This window comes from Parus major, unplaced genomic scaffold (genome assembly GCF_001522545.3).
Source record: "Parus major isolate Abel unplaced genomic scaffold, Parus_major1.1 Scaffold220, whole genome shotgun sequence".
NCBI classification, from domain to species: domain Eukaryota; kingdom Metazoa; phylum Chordata; class Aves; order Passeriformes; family Paridae; genus Parus; species Parus major.
In genome coordinates, this window is record NW_015379263.1 from 414,277 (window position 1) to 428,348 (window position 14,072).

The following is a 14,072-nucleotide window of genomic DNA, read 5'->3' on the forward strand; positions in this document are numbered from 1 at the left end:
ATGTGGGTGATGGAGGGGATTTGGGTGATGGAGGGGATGTGGGTGATGGAGGGCACGGTGTGCATGAGGGGATGTGGGTGATGGGGGTACACGGTGTGCATGGGAAGGGATGCAGCTGATGGGGATGTGGGTAATGGAGGGGATGTGGGTGATGGAGGGCACAGTGTGCATGAGGGAATGTGGGTGATGGGGATGTGGGTGATGGAGGGGATTTGGGTGATGGGGGGGCATGGTGTCCATGGAGGGGGTGTGGGTGATGGAGGGCACGGTGTGCACACAGGGAATGTGGGTGTTGGAGGGGCACGGTGTGCATAGAGGGATGTGAGTGATGGAGGGGCACTGTGTCCACAGGAGGGGATGTGGGCGATGGGGATGTGGGTGATGGAGGGCACAGTGTGCATGGGGGGGATGTGGGTGATGGGGATGTGGGTGATGGAGGGCAGTGTGCATGGAGGGATGTGCGTGATGGAGAGGTGACTCTCTTTGCCTTCCTCCTTCCAGGACAAGGCTCTTCTCGGGACTCTGGCCACGGCAGCCGGCGCTGGGAAGCTGCCAGGCTCCGTCATGGTGCAGGCAGCGTTTGCGCAGGACGAGCGGCTCTCCCGGCCCCCGCCGGCGGCCACGCCAGCCATGCTGGACATCAGCGGGCGGTGGGTGCCCCCTGACAGGGCGGTGGGCTCAGCATGCACGGGTGGGAGCCAGCAGATACCGCCCTGGGAGCAGGGGTACCCCCAGCTTGTGGGCATCGCTCCGGAGGGAGGGGATGGCTTTGGGTTTTTGGGTGCTCGGCACAGTCTGAGGGGGATGGGATGCAGTGCGCTGGGGCTGTACCGAGCTGGTGCCAACATCACGGTGTCTTCCAGGGCGGCAGTGGGGCCCCCCCAGGCCTTCTACCCCCGTGGGGTCTTTCCATCGCCATCCCCGCAGCAGCAGCAGCACCTCTGGCAGCAGCAGCAGCAACAAGCGGCCGTGGCGGCCCTGCGGCTCCCTGTCACCTCCCGCTTCGCCCCCCCGGCCGCCGGGACCCCCATGGGCAGCCTGGGCACCCGCCTGCCCACCCCTGCCGAGGCCGTGCCCCCCTCACCAGCTGCCCTGGGCGCTCCCTTCATCGAGCTGAGACACAACGTGCAGAAGGGACCTGGGGGTGTCGTGGGGTCTCCCTTTGTCCCCCAGGCACCCCGGCCTCGCTTCTTCCTTCCTGGGGAGGAGGGCACCCCCCAGGCCCTGTGCACTCCCATCATGCCCATGCAGGCGCTGCCATCCCAGAAGGTTCCGGCGCCGCTGCCGCCCGCGTCCCCGCAGGGAGCAGAGATGGGCAACAGCCACCAGCAGCCCCACGCCAAGGCGGCACCGCCGCTGCCGGGCCCCACCCTGGAGCTGCAGCAGCACATCCCCCCACGCCCGCTGTCCTCCGGTGCCGCCCTCCGCCCCGAGGCTCCCAAGGACGGCCCCGCTCCGGACCCTGCGCCGGCCCCAGGGAAGAGCCACCTGGGCCTGGAGGGAGGACGGCTGCCCTGCGAGGTGCCCGTGGAGCCTGACTTGGATGACGACTTCGGCTCCCACAAGGACTTGGAAGATGACGATGATTTGGCCAACCTTAGCCTGGATCCAGATGTGGCCAAAGGGGACGATGACTTGGACAACTTGGACAGTTTGGAGACAGCAGACCCCCACCTTGATGACCTGCTGAATGGTGATGAGTTCGACCTGCTGGCTTACACTGATCCCGAGCTGGACACGGGTGACAAGAAGGACATCTTCAACGAGCACCTGCGCCTGGTCGAGTCGGCCAACGAGAAGGCTGAACGTGAGGCCCAGCTCAAGACAGAACCACCGGCGCCCACCTTGAAGCTCTCTGACCCTGGGGACAGCAAAGATGTGACCCCATCTGCGGAGGATCAGGAGGTGCCCAAGGAAGGACTGGTGTCTGGGATGGGCTTGGGACTCTCCACCTGCCCCACGGGCACTGTGCTGGCCCCCGACCCGACTTTCAAGGCACAGGGTGTGGAGGTGAAGGCCGGCTCGCTGCCAACCGATGTCAAGCCCAAGCTGGAGGACGGCTGCCTGAAGACCTCACCCTGCCAGTTCACCACCACTGGTCCCGAGCGCCTCCCGGTGCCAGTCAAGTCAGAAGCACTGCAGGGCACAGATAAAATCTCTGCCTCCCTGGGGCTGAGCGTCAAACCTGGCCAGACCCTCCTGAGCTCCAGCACCGGCCCCACTCGCCTCAGCCTGACTCAGTTCTCCAACAGTGGCCACGCTGGTGTTCCCGTGCTGGAGAAGGACCCCTACACTGGCCCTGGTCGTGGGCTGGCAACTGCCCAGCTGGGTGGCCAGAGCAACCCTTTGCTGGAGAAGTTTGAGCTGGACAGCGGAGCCTTGGGGCTGGGCAGTGCCCGGCACTCGCCGGCGGATGACTTGGACAAGATGGAGAGCTCGTTGGTGGCCAGCGAGCTGCCGCTGCTCATCGAGGACCTCCTGGAGCATGAAAAGAAGGAGCTGCAGAAGAAGCAACAGATGTCAGCCCACCTGCCCCGCGGCACCCCCCACCTCTCAGCCCCAGGGCACCCCATGCTGCACACAGGGGCATCTGGGCAGCCTCCCGAGGGGCAGCCACCCCGTCTGGGCACCCCACAGACTCCCCTCCAGCTGGGGCTGGTGGCCCGGCCACCGCTGCTGCCACCGCAGCCCCCCCGGCTCAACGCACCCCAGCAGGGCCCAGCCCTGGCCTCCCACATGGGCATGGGCTCTGGGCAGCCCCACGTGCTGTCATCCCCCCACGGGGTGCAGGTGGCCCTGGGGCAGCCGCAGCAGACCCAGCAGCAGGTGCTGGTGCAGAAGCCGATGGCCGGGGTGCAGCCCCCCTCCCTGGGCCTGAAGCCCCCCCAGCTCGTCATGCAACAGCAGTTGGCCAACAGCTTCTTCCCGGACACAGGTAGGGGCTGCGGGTGATTGTTCTGGGAGCACAGAGCCCTTTTGGCTGGGGGGCAGAGGGCTGAACATGCTGTGGTCTCTGTCCCAGCAGACCTGGACAAGTTTGCGGCCGAGGACATCATGGACCCCATTGCCAAGGCCAAGATGGTGGCGCTGAAGGGCATCAAGAAGGTGATGGCTCAGGGCAGCATCGGGGTGGCCCCAGGCATGAACAGGTAACAGACACGGGGATCTGGGTGGCACAGGGCTTGGCAGGCAGCTTTGGCTCTGGCTCACACCCATCTCTGTGTGTGTCCCCCAAAGGCAACAGGTTTCCCTGCTGGCCCAGCGGCTCTCGGGGGGCCCAGCTGTCTCTGAGATGCAGAACCACTTACTTGCAGGGAGCGGGCAGGTGAGTGGGGTATCCAGAGGGCTTTCAGGTGTCTCTTGGGGCTGCCAGGCCAGAACTGGTGGGTTTGTGGCTCTCTGAGGGGGTGGGGGCTGTGGGGAGAGGACAGAAATCCACAGCACGTGTCCTGACCGCTCCCCTTTCTGCCAGGAGCGGAGCACAGACCCGACCCAGGCTCGCCCCAACCCACCCACCTTTGCACAGGGCGTCATCAGTGAGTAGTGACACGGCAGGGCCGGGGTGCTGCGGGACAGGGGTCACCCTGCCCCCGGGGTCTCTGTTTACCCGGGGTCCCCACTGATCTGAGCCCACTCCCCATCCCACAGACGAGGCTGACCAGCGGCAGTACGAGGAGTGGCTGTTCCACACGCAGCAGCTGCTGCAGATGCAGCTGAAGGTGCTGGAGGAGCAGATCGGGGCGCACCGCAAGTCCCGCAAGGCGCTGTGTGCCAAGCAGCGCACGGCCAAGAAAGCCGGGCGGGAGTTCCCCGAGGCTGACGCCGAGAAGCTGAAGCTGGTGACGGAGCAGCAGAGCAAGATCCAGAAGCAGCTGGACCAGGTAGGACCCTGCATGTGGGTGCAATGGGGATGTCCCCAGTGCTAATGCATCACTGTTCCCAGTGCCAGCCTCACTATTCCCAACTAACACTGTCCATCCCCAGTGCAGACGTGCTGTCCTCAGAGTAAAGGTGCCATTTCTGGCTCTACTGCCCTCTGTCCCCAGCACTAATGCTGTGGCAGTCCTGCTGTTAATTCCCTGCTGTTCCTGGTGCTAACACTGCCATTCCCAGCTCTGATGTCCCACTATTCCTGGTGCTAATGCTGTGCCATTCCCAGCACTAATGCCCTGCTGTCTGCAGCACTGATGCTCCACTGCCCCCAGCATTTATCCTGTGCTGTTCCTAGTGCTGATGCCTTCCTGTCCCTGCAGGAAAGCTGTGCCATTTCCAGGAGTGGTGATGTGCCATTTCTAGCACTGTTGTGCCTGTCCTGATGCTAATGCTCCCCTGTCCTGGTCACTAAAGCTGTGCCAATCTCAGTGCTGATTCCACCGTCCCCAGTGCTAAGGCTGTGTTGTCCCCCTGTCCCTAATGGACATTCCTGGAACTCAAACCCTGCCATTCCTGGCACTGACACCCCTCTGTCCCCATCAGGTGCGGAAGCAGCAGAAGGAACACACCAACCTCATGGCTGAGTATCGCAACAAGCAGCAGCAGCACCAGCACCAGGCCTCAGCCGTGATGGCCCTGAGCCCCTCGCAGAGCCCCCGCCTCATGTCCAAGCTCCCGGGACAGCTCCTCTCGGCACACGGCGTGCAGCAGCCCGGGGGAGCCCTGGTGGGAGCGCAGGGCCTCGGGCAGCAGCCGGGGCAGCCTGGGGGGCTGCGCCTGCCCCAGAGCGGTGTGTCCATGGCTGTGCAGCAGGGCCTGTCCTTCATGGGGCAGCAGCCCGTGGGGAACGCCCCAGGACCTGGCTCCTCCGGCACCTTCTTCAGCGGGAACCCTGCTCTGCGTGGGCTGGCCGCCGACAGCCGCCTGATGCAGGAGCGGCAGCTCCAGAGGATGCAGCTGGCACAGAAACTGCAGCAGCAGAACATGCTGGGACAGGTGTCACTGCAGCAGCAGCCGGGTGTGATGGGACAGGCGGCAATGCAACAGCCAGGTGTGATGGGACAGGTGTCGCTGCAGCAGCCAGGTGTGATGGGACAAGCCGCCATGCAGCAGCAGGGCGTGATGGGACAAACATCAATGCAGCAGCCGGGTGTGATGGGACAGGCAGCCATGCAGCAATCAGGTGTGATGGGACAGGCATCCATGCAGCAATCAGGTGTGATGGGACAGACGTCACTGCAGCAATCAGGTGTCATGGCACAAGCATCAATGCAGCAGCAGGGCGTGATGGGTCAAACCTCCATGCAGCAGCCAGGTGTGATGGCACAGGCATCGCTGCAGCAGCCAGGTGTGATGGCACAGGCATCCATGCAGCAGCCAGGTGTGATGGGACAGACGCCGATGCAGCAGCAGGGTGTGATGGGTCAGGCGTCCATGCAACAGCCGGGTGTGATGGGACAGAGCTCGATGCAGCCACAGAGCATCATGGCCCAGACGTCCATGCAGCAGCCAGGTGTGATGGGACAAGCTTCAATGCAACAGGCAGGTGTGCTGGCCCAGACATCACTGCAGCAGCCAGGCATGATGGGCCAGGCATCCATGCAGCAGCCAGGTGTGCTGGGCCAGGCCCCAGTGCAGCCAACAGCTGTGCCAGGGCAGCCTGGCTTGCTGGGGCAGCAGCAGCCACAGCCCGCAGCCCCACAGCCCGGCACAGGGGCTCAGCCCATGGTGCCGAAGCAGCCGGGGCTGCTGGGCAGCCAGCAGAGCCTCCTGGTGCAGCAGCTCTCGCCCCAGCAGCAGCCAGGTGTGCTGGGCCACGCACCAGGGCTGCAGCACCAGCCTGTGCTGGGCCACCCCCCACCCCAGCGCCAGGTCGTCCTGGCCCCCCACCAGCAGCGGGTGCTGGGCTCGCCCCAGCTGACGCCGCAGACTCCGGGGATGCTGAGCCACCGGCTCGTGCTATCCCAGCAGCTGGGGCAGTCTCGGGCGCTGTTGGCCCCGCAGCAGCAGCAGCAGCAGCAGCAGCAGAACTCAGCGGCTGCCCAGCCAGGTCTCCTGGGGCTGGGCCAGGGACAGCCCTCGATCCAGCACTTTCCGCAGCACGGGGCGGGGGGCCAGGCCCCCTCTGTGCTGCACCTGAGTCAGGGAATGCAGCCGGCCCCGGCGGTCCTGGCTGCCAAGGACCAGCCCGCAGGGATGGACGGCAGCGCCCTGCACGCTGAGGGCAGCGAGAGCGGGGGGCAGCTGCACGGGGAGCAGCAGGGAGCCCTCAACCCCCCGGGGCTGGGGGGCCCGGAGCCCCCGGCCTCCAAGCACCAGGCTGAGCTGGGGCAGGGCCAGCAGCTCCTCTTAACCTCCCCACAGCCAGGTGTCCTGCGGGCAGCCCCCGGGCAGCCGGGTGCCCTGCTCGCCCCGCCGCTGCAGAGCCCTGGGGCTGTTCATCCGGAGCTGTCCCAGCAGCACGGGGAAACGGCCGGGGTGGCGGAGCAACCGCTGGGCTGTGGGACAGGCCCAGCTCAGGCCATGGTGCCAGCACCGCGGCCCCCAGAGCAGCCAGGCAAGGGGGTGGCAGGGGCCCTGCCAGGGCAGCCACAGCCCCCGCGGCTCCAGAGCCCCGTTCAGCACAAGGTAGGGCCGGCACCGGGCACGGCCGCTCTCCCCCCGGCTCTCCTGGGGCAGGTGCCGGGGCCGGTGATGGGCCAGATCCGGGCGCAGCTCCAGGGTGTCCTGGCCAAGAACCCGCAGCTGCGGCATCTGACGCCGCAGCAGCAGCAGCAGCTCCAGGCCCTCCTGGTGCAGCGGCACCAGCAGAGCCTGCTGCAGCAGAACCAGGCGCTACGGACCCCTAGCCCATTCCCCGGGCAGGCCCCGGACTACAGCTTGCCTGCTGCCCGCCAGCCCCCTCGTCCCATGGGGTCTCTTTTCCAGCCCCGGCCCGGTGCCCCAGCAGAGGCGCAGAGCAGCTCTGCCACCGAGCTGGGGCGGGCGCTGCCAGGGCAGCCCCCCCAGCAGCCCCTGGCTGAGCTGGTTCAGGCAGCTCTGGCTGCCCGTGGCCCCCAGCCCGGACTCATTCGCCTCCCCACGCCACCAGCCCCCTCGCCCCTGGGCTGTGCCCCCCAGCACCTGGCCAGCCCTGAGCAGAACCCCCAAGAGCCAAAGAAGACGTCACCGGGAATCCCGGCCTTGGCCCCCAGCCCGGCGGCACCCACAGAGCCAGGGCTGACTCCTACGCCGAGCGGTGCCCTCCCTGACCCAGCACACGGCCCCTGGGACCCCGAGGCGCCTGGGGTGGACCCAGCTGACCCTGGTGAGACCCACATCAACGGGGCTGCGCCAGAGGGGGCCCCTGCGGCAGGCGAAGCTCCCCAGGTTTTGGTGAAGCAGGAGCCGAAGGAAGAGGCGGCGACAGCGGCGCAGTGTGAGGTGGATGGAGATGAGACGGCAAAACTGGACGCCAATGGGGACCCTGGGGACAGCCAGGCCAACAGCCTGCTGGCCCCGGGTGGGCGCTCCGAGGCCGGGCACCTGCTGCTGCAGAAGCTACTGCGGGCCAAGAACGTGCAGCTGTCAGCGCAGAGCCCGGGCGAGCTCAACGGGCACTTGGAGAACCGGAGCACTGGGACAGAGCCACGGCCGCAGTCACTGCTGCTGGGCCGGGAGGTGAGCAGGGTGGGCTGGGCTGGGGGTGTGATGGGTGAGGGGCTGTGCTGGCACAACTCACGCCCCCTTTTCCCTCCCCAGGACCCCTCCATTGCCAGGAAGCCGGCACCCACCAAGCCTAAGCGGGTGCAGAAAGGCAACGAGCGCATCCCAGCGTCCCGCAAGAAGCTGCGGAAGGACGAGGGGCTGCGTCCTGGTGAGGCCCTCATGAAGCAGCTGAAGCAGGTATGGCCATGGGCTGGGGTGTGGCAGAGGGCTTCCTTTTCCCCTGTCCCCTCCTCACCACTCTGTCCCCAGGAGCTGTCGCTGCTGCCGCTGACGGAGCCGACCATCATGGCCAACTTCAGCCTGTTCGCGCCCTTCGGCAGCAGCCCCATCAACGGGAAGAGCCAGCTGCGGGGCACCTTCGGCAGTGCTGTGCTTGACAGTGTCCCTGACTACTACTCCCAGCTGCTCACCAAGGTGAGAGGGGCGTTGTTCCCTGCTGTCCCCCTTATCCGGGGGTCCTGGACCATCCTGCTGTTCTCACCCCACCGTCTTCCCCCAGAACAACCTCAGCAACCCACCCACGCCACCCTCCTCGCTGCCCCCCACACCCCCTCCCTCCGTGCAGCAGAAGATGGTGAACGGTGTCACGGCCCCTGAGGAGCTGGGGGAGCAGCCCAAGGACGCCGACCCAGCCCGCGAGCCCCACGGCCAGAAAGGTGAGCCTGGCTGGCACAGGGGTGGCACAGAATCCCTGCTGCCACCTGTCACTCCCCCCCATGACACCCATCGCTTCTCTGGAGATGCACCAGCTGTGGAGGTGAAGAGCCTGGACCTGCTGGCAGCACTGCCCACCCCTCCTCACAACCAGACCGAGGATGTCAGGTGAGACCCCCTTTGTGGTGACCCCCACAAGTGATGCCAGCCCCTCCATGGGTGACACCAGACCCTGTGGTCCCTGACACCTCCACCCCCACAGGATGGAGAGTGACGATGAGAGCGACTCCCCCGACAGCATCGTCCCTGCTTCATCCCCCGAGAGCGTCCTGGGCGAGGAGCTGCTCCGCTTCCCACTTCTCAGCGAGGCCAAGCCAGAGCTGGAGGAGCGTGTGCTGTCCCCCATCATCCCCATCATCCCCCGGGCCAGTATCCCAGGTGGGATGAGCTGGGGGGTGTCTGGGGTCATATGGACTGGGCAGGAGGGAGTCTGGGATGTGCAGCAAAGGGAGGGGGTGTGGAGCAGATGCATCAGGTAGGAAGGGATATGAACGGGGCAGGATGGGGTTCCTGGTCTAGGAGGGCTGTAAGGGAGCCAGGGGAAGGTGTGGGATGTGAAGGAAAGGGATTTACAGGGTGGTGGATTCCCTGCAGAGATCTGGGGCTATTGGTGGGGCTGGGTCTACACTCTGAGCCTGGCTCTGACCCCCTTCTCCCCACACCAGTGTTCCCCGACACAAAACCCTATGAGGTCGCAGAGCCCTTTGGGGCTCCACCAGGGAAGGTGGGGTCAGCAGGCCCTGGAGCCCCGTGGGAGAAGGGCAAGAGCAGCGAGGTCTCCGTCATGCTGACGGTGTCTGCAGCAGCTGCCAAGGTGAGCGAGGGGACATTGGGGACATGGGGACATGGGGATGGGGGGATTGGAGACCCTTGGGGTCCCGGCAGTGACCCAACACAGTGGCACCTGTGGTGCTTTGGACCCATCCTGCCTTCCTCTCACCTAGAACCTCAACGGGGTGATGGTGGCCATGGCTGAGCTGCTGAGCATGAAGATCCCCAGCTCCTACGAGGTGCTGTTCCCTGACGGCCCTGTGCGAGCAGCTGTGGTCGAGGCCAAGAAGGTGGAGAATGATATGGCCGGTGAGTGTTCACCTTGTCCCCATGGCCCCCGGTGCCCCCGGGCTGGGACCCCCGTGACGGGCTGTCCCTCCCTCTCCCAGGAATGCTCGGAGGGAAGGAGAAGGCGCTGGCTGGGAAGGTGCCGGACAGCAGCTCTGAGTGGCTGAAGCAGTTTGATGCGGTGCTGCCAGGGTACAGCCTCAAGGGCGAGCTGGACCTCCTGACGCTGCTCAGACAGGTCAGTGCTGTGCAGGGGTCCCTGCAGGGCTGGGACACTGGGAGGGGGGTAGTGGGGTACCCATAGGGCTGTGGCTGTGTGGGGCTGCAGGAACAGACGTGTGTGGTGGACCCTGTGGGTCACCCCATGATTGCAGGGAGTTTCCTGGGGGGCTGGGTCTCCCCTGGATCTCCCAGGAAGGAGTCCAGGAGGACCTTGCAGGGTTGGGAACATGTGGGACGCCTGTAGGGCCAAGGACCCCTCCCTGCAATGCACAGGGGGGTTGGGGGTCTCTGTTCCTGTAATGCTCTGACCTGTGCCCCCCTCCCCACACCACAGGAGAGCCCTACTCCTGAGAAGACCCTTCACCACTGCTACGTCAACAACGTCTCCAACCTGGACGTGCGGCAGCTCTCTGTCCTGCCCCAGGAGCCCTCGCCCCCGCTGTCCCCCTCCGTCCCCTCCCCATCCAGCCCCGCTGAGCCCACCAGGGTCCCCGACCCCGAGGCGTCCCACGAGGCAGCCCCAGCCCCAATGTCACCACTGCCGCCAGCCCCCTCGCCAGCCCCCCAGGAGGAAGGGGCCGCAGCCGCCCACTCCCCGCCCCGTTTCAAGCCGCGCTCGCGGCCTCCGGAGGACGGGGACGAGGCGAGGCCGCGGCTGAAGAAGTGGAAGGGGGTGCGCTGGAAACGGCTGCGCTTCCTCGTCACCATCCAGAAAGGGGGGGCCAAGCGTGACGGCGACAAGGAGATCGCAGAGTTCATCGACAAGCTGGGCACCACGCTGCGCCCCGAGAAGGTGCCGCAGGACCTGCGCAAGTGCTGCTTCTGTCACGAGGAGGGCGACGGGGCCACGGACGGGCCAGCCCGCCTGCTCAACCTTGACCTCGACCTCTGGGTCCACCTGAACTGCGCCCTGTGGTCCACGGAGGTGTATGAGACTCAGGGAGGGGCCCTGATCAACGTGGAGGTGGCCCTGCACCGCGGGCTCCTCACCAAGTGCTCCCTGTGCCAGAAAACCGGTGCCACCAACAGCTGCAACCGCATCCGCTGCCCCAGCGTGTACCACTTCGCCTGCGCCATCCGCGCCAAGTGCATGTTCTTCAAGGACAAAACCATGCTGTGTCCCCTGCACAAGCTGAAGGGGCCCTGCGAGCAGGAGCTCAGCAGCTTCACCGTGTTCCGCCGCGTCTACATCGAGCGGGACGAGGTGAAGCAGATCGCCAGCATCATCCAGCGCGGGGAGCGGCTCCACATGTTCCGCGTGGGCGGCTTGGTCTTCCACGCCATCGGGCAGCTGCTGCCACACCAGATGGCCGATTTCCACAGCGTCACGGCCCTCTACCCCGTGGGCTACGAGGCCACGCGCATCTACTGGAGTCTGCGGACCAACAACCGCCGCTGCTGCTACCGCTGCACCATCTGCGAGAACAACGGGCGCCCAGAGTTCGTCGTGCAGGTCATCGAGCAAGGCCTGGAGGATCTTGTCTTCTCTGACTCCTCGCCACAGGGTAAGGAGTTGGGAGATGCCAGCGTCCAAGCTTTGTCCCAGTGACTGAGGCACACCAGCACGCCAGAGAGTGGGGTGGAGGAAGGTGACTTGAGGTCCCCATATTCAACCTGTGGCACTCCGTGCTCTGCTCTGGTGATGAGGTGGTGGTTGGTCACTTGGACTCAATGATCTTGGAGGTTTTTTCCAGCCTAATTAATTCTGTGGTTCTCCCTTCCCTTGGCAGCTGTCTGGAACCGGATCATCGAGCCAGTGGCGATGATGAGGAAGGAGGCCGACATGCTGCGACTCTTCCCCGAGTACCTGAAGGGCGAGGAGCTCTTTGGCCTCACGGTGCACGCGGTGCTGCGCATCGCGGAGTCGGTGGGTCCCGGGACGGGCGTGGAGGTTTCTCCTCCATACTGGGGTTCACTCTGCTGGGGAAGGGCCCAGTGGCTCCTCTGCTGCTGCCTCTTGACCCCCGGTCCTTCCGTGTCCCCCTCTGCAGCTGCCGGGTGTCGAGAGCTGCCAGAACTACCTGTTCCGCTACGGGCGCCATCCTCTGATGGAGCTGCCCTTGATGATCAATCCCACCGGCTGCGCGCGCTCCGAGCCCAAGATCCTCACCCACTACAAGCGGTAAGCAGGGCTGGGATCCACTGGGAGAGCTGGGATCTACTGGGAGGGCTGGGATCCACTGGGAGGGCTGGGATCCACCAGGAGAACTGGAGAGCCGGGATCCACGGGGAGAGCCGGGATCCACGGGGAGAGCCGGGATCCACTGGGAGGGCTGGGATCCATGGGGAGAGCTGGGATCCACTGGGAGAGGCAGGATCCACTGGGAGAGGCAGGATCCACAGGGAGAGCCAGGATCCACTGGGAGACCTGGGATCCTCTGGGAGAGCAGGGATCCACTGGGAGAGCCGGGATCCACGGGGGGAGCCGGGACCCACTGGGATCCACTGGGAGAGCCAGGATCCACTGGGAGAGCCAGGATCCACCAGGAGAGCCGGGATCCACCGGGAGCACTGGGATCCACCGGGAGCACTGGGATCCACTGGGAGCACTGGGATCCACTGGGAGAGCAGGGATCCACAGGGAGAGCTGGGACCCACAGGGGGAGCTGGGATCCACGGGGGCAGCCGGGATCCACTGGGAGCACTGGGATCCACTGGGAGCACTGGGATCCACAGGGAGAGCCGGGATCCACTGGGAGCACTGGGATCCACCGGGAGAGCTGGGATCCACTGGGAGAGCCGGGATCCCTGGCGATTCCTCAGCCCTAACCCCTCTCATCCCTCTCCTCGAAAGGCCGCACACCCTGAACAGCACAAGCATGTCCAAGGCCTACCAGAGCACATTCACGGGCGAGACCAACACGCCCTACAGCAAGCAGTTTGTGCACTCCAAGTCCTCCCAGTACCGGCGCCTGAAGACGGAGTGGAAGAACAACGTGTACCTGGCGCGCTCCCGCATCCAGGGGCTGGGGCTCTACGCGGCCAAGGACATCGAGAAGCACACGATGGTCATCGAGTACATCGGCACCATCATCCGTAACGAGGTGGCCAACCGGCGGGAGAAGATCTATGAGGAGCAGGTGGGGCTCAGCTGGGATGCTGGGGGCTCCTGTGGGGACTTGGGCAAGGTGTAGAGGGAGCTGGGTGACACCCTGGGGACTCTGGTGGAACGTGGAGGGACTTCAAGAAAGACATGGGGGAAGTCAGATGAAATGTTGGGGGCTCGGATGGGATGTGGGTGGACTTGGGTGGGAAGTTGGAGGCTCTGGCAGGAGATGGGGGGACTCAGGCAGGATGTGGAGGGACTTGAGAGGGATATCAGAGGTTCTGGTGGGACATGGAGGCTCTCAGGTGGGTTGTTGGGAGCTCTGGTGGAGCAGCTCAGGTGGGATGTGGAGGGACTCGTATGGGGTTGGAGGGTCTCCAGTGGGATGTGGGGTGGTGGGATATGGGGACCTCAGTGCAGCCCCCTCTTCTCCTCCGTGGCAGAACCGCGGCATTTACATGTTCCGCATCAACAACGAGCACGTCATTGACGCTACGCTGACGGGGGGCCCGGCCAGGTGAGCACGGGGGGCTTTGGGGCGGGGGGATACCCCCAGAGGGAGCCGTGACATCCGTCTGTCCTGACCCCCTCGTCCCCCAGGTACATCAACCACTCGTGTGCCCCGAACTGTGTGGCCGAAGTCGTGACCTTCGACAAGGAGGACAAGATCATCATCATCTCCAGCCGGCGCATCCCCAAGGGGGAGGAGGTCAGTGAGGGACTGAGGGGGTGCTGAGAGGGTCCTGGGGGTCCCAGGGAGGGGGGCTGGAGGTGGCAGGGCTGAGCTCCGTGCTTTGGGTGACTCCTCGCTCCCTCCCAGCTCACCTACGACTACCAGTTCGACTTTGAGGACGATCAGCACAAGATCCCCTGCCACTGTGGAGCTTGGAATTGCAGGAAGTGGATGAACTAACTGGGAAACAGGAGCTGGGGGCTGCCACCCCCGCCTCAGAGACCTCGCCGAGCCCCCCAGGGCTGCAGGAGGTGCCAGGGGCGGCCGGGCACTGAGGGAGAGCAGCGGCTGCAGCGCTGCCGGCCCTGCCCGAGCGGGACGGACGGACAGATGAACTGGCAACTCAGGGTTTTCTTTGCTTCGTCCTGCGAGGAAAAAAAAAACAAAACAAAAAACAAAAAGGAGTGGGGGGGCTCAGAAATGCCCCCTTCACCACCCCCGCCTGCATCCCTTGTGGGGGAGCCACGGGGGAGCAGCGCCAGGCCCGACGTGGCCGGAGCGATTGTGCGGAGCCGGTCTGGATATAACGATTATTTTATTTTATTTTATTTTATTTTTTGTTTCATTTTTTTTGTTTGTTTGTTTCTTTTTTTGTTTCTTTTGTTTTGTTTTTTTTTTGAGGTACTAATAATATTTGCTCGCTAATTACCAAGGTAA

At 64.9% G+C, this 14,072-nt stretch overlaps 1 protein-coding gene across 1 annotated transcript in view; it reads left to right on the forward strand.

Annotated features, from left to right (window-relative positions):
* The window catches only part of KMT2D (lysine methyltransferase 2D), a 27,148-nt gene extending 13,168 nt beyond the window's left edge, over positions 1-13,980 (forward strand). The window contains 22 exon segments of the mRNA XM_015615678.3: positions 502-650; positions 864-2,935; positions 3,026-3,149; positions 3,238-3,325; positions 3,473-3,536; positions 3,649-3,881; positions 4,477-7,593; positions 7,675-7,818; positions 7,891-8,055; positions 8,141-8,297; positions 8,382-8,463; positions 8,558-8,733; positions 9,021-9,169; positions 9,300-9,435; positions 9,516-9,652; positions 9,971-11,141; positions 11,367-11,503; positions 11,628-11,758; positions 12,431-12,716; positions 13,126-13,199; positions 13,283-13,391; positions 13,503-13,980. Of these exon segments, the coding sequence (XP_015471164.1) occupies positions 502-650; positions 864-2,935; positions 3,026-3,149; positions 3,238-3,325; positions 3,473-3,536; positions 3,649-3,881; positions 4,477-7,593; positions 7,675-7,818; positions 7,891-8,055; positions 8,141-8,297; positions 8,382-8,463; positions 8,558-8,733; positions 9,021-9,169; positions 9,300-9,435; positions 9,516-9,652; positions 9,971-11,141; positions 11,367-11,503; positions 11,628-11,758; positions 12,431-12,716; positions 13,126-13,199; positions 13,283-13,391; positions 13,503-13,595 (8,994 nt within the window). The 3' untranslated portion in view covers positions 13,596-13,980.
* The last annotated feature ends 92 nt before the right edge of the window (positions 13,981-14,072 follow it).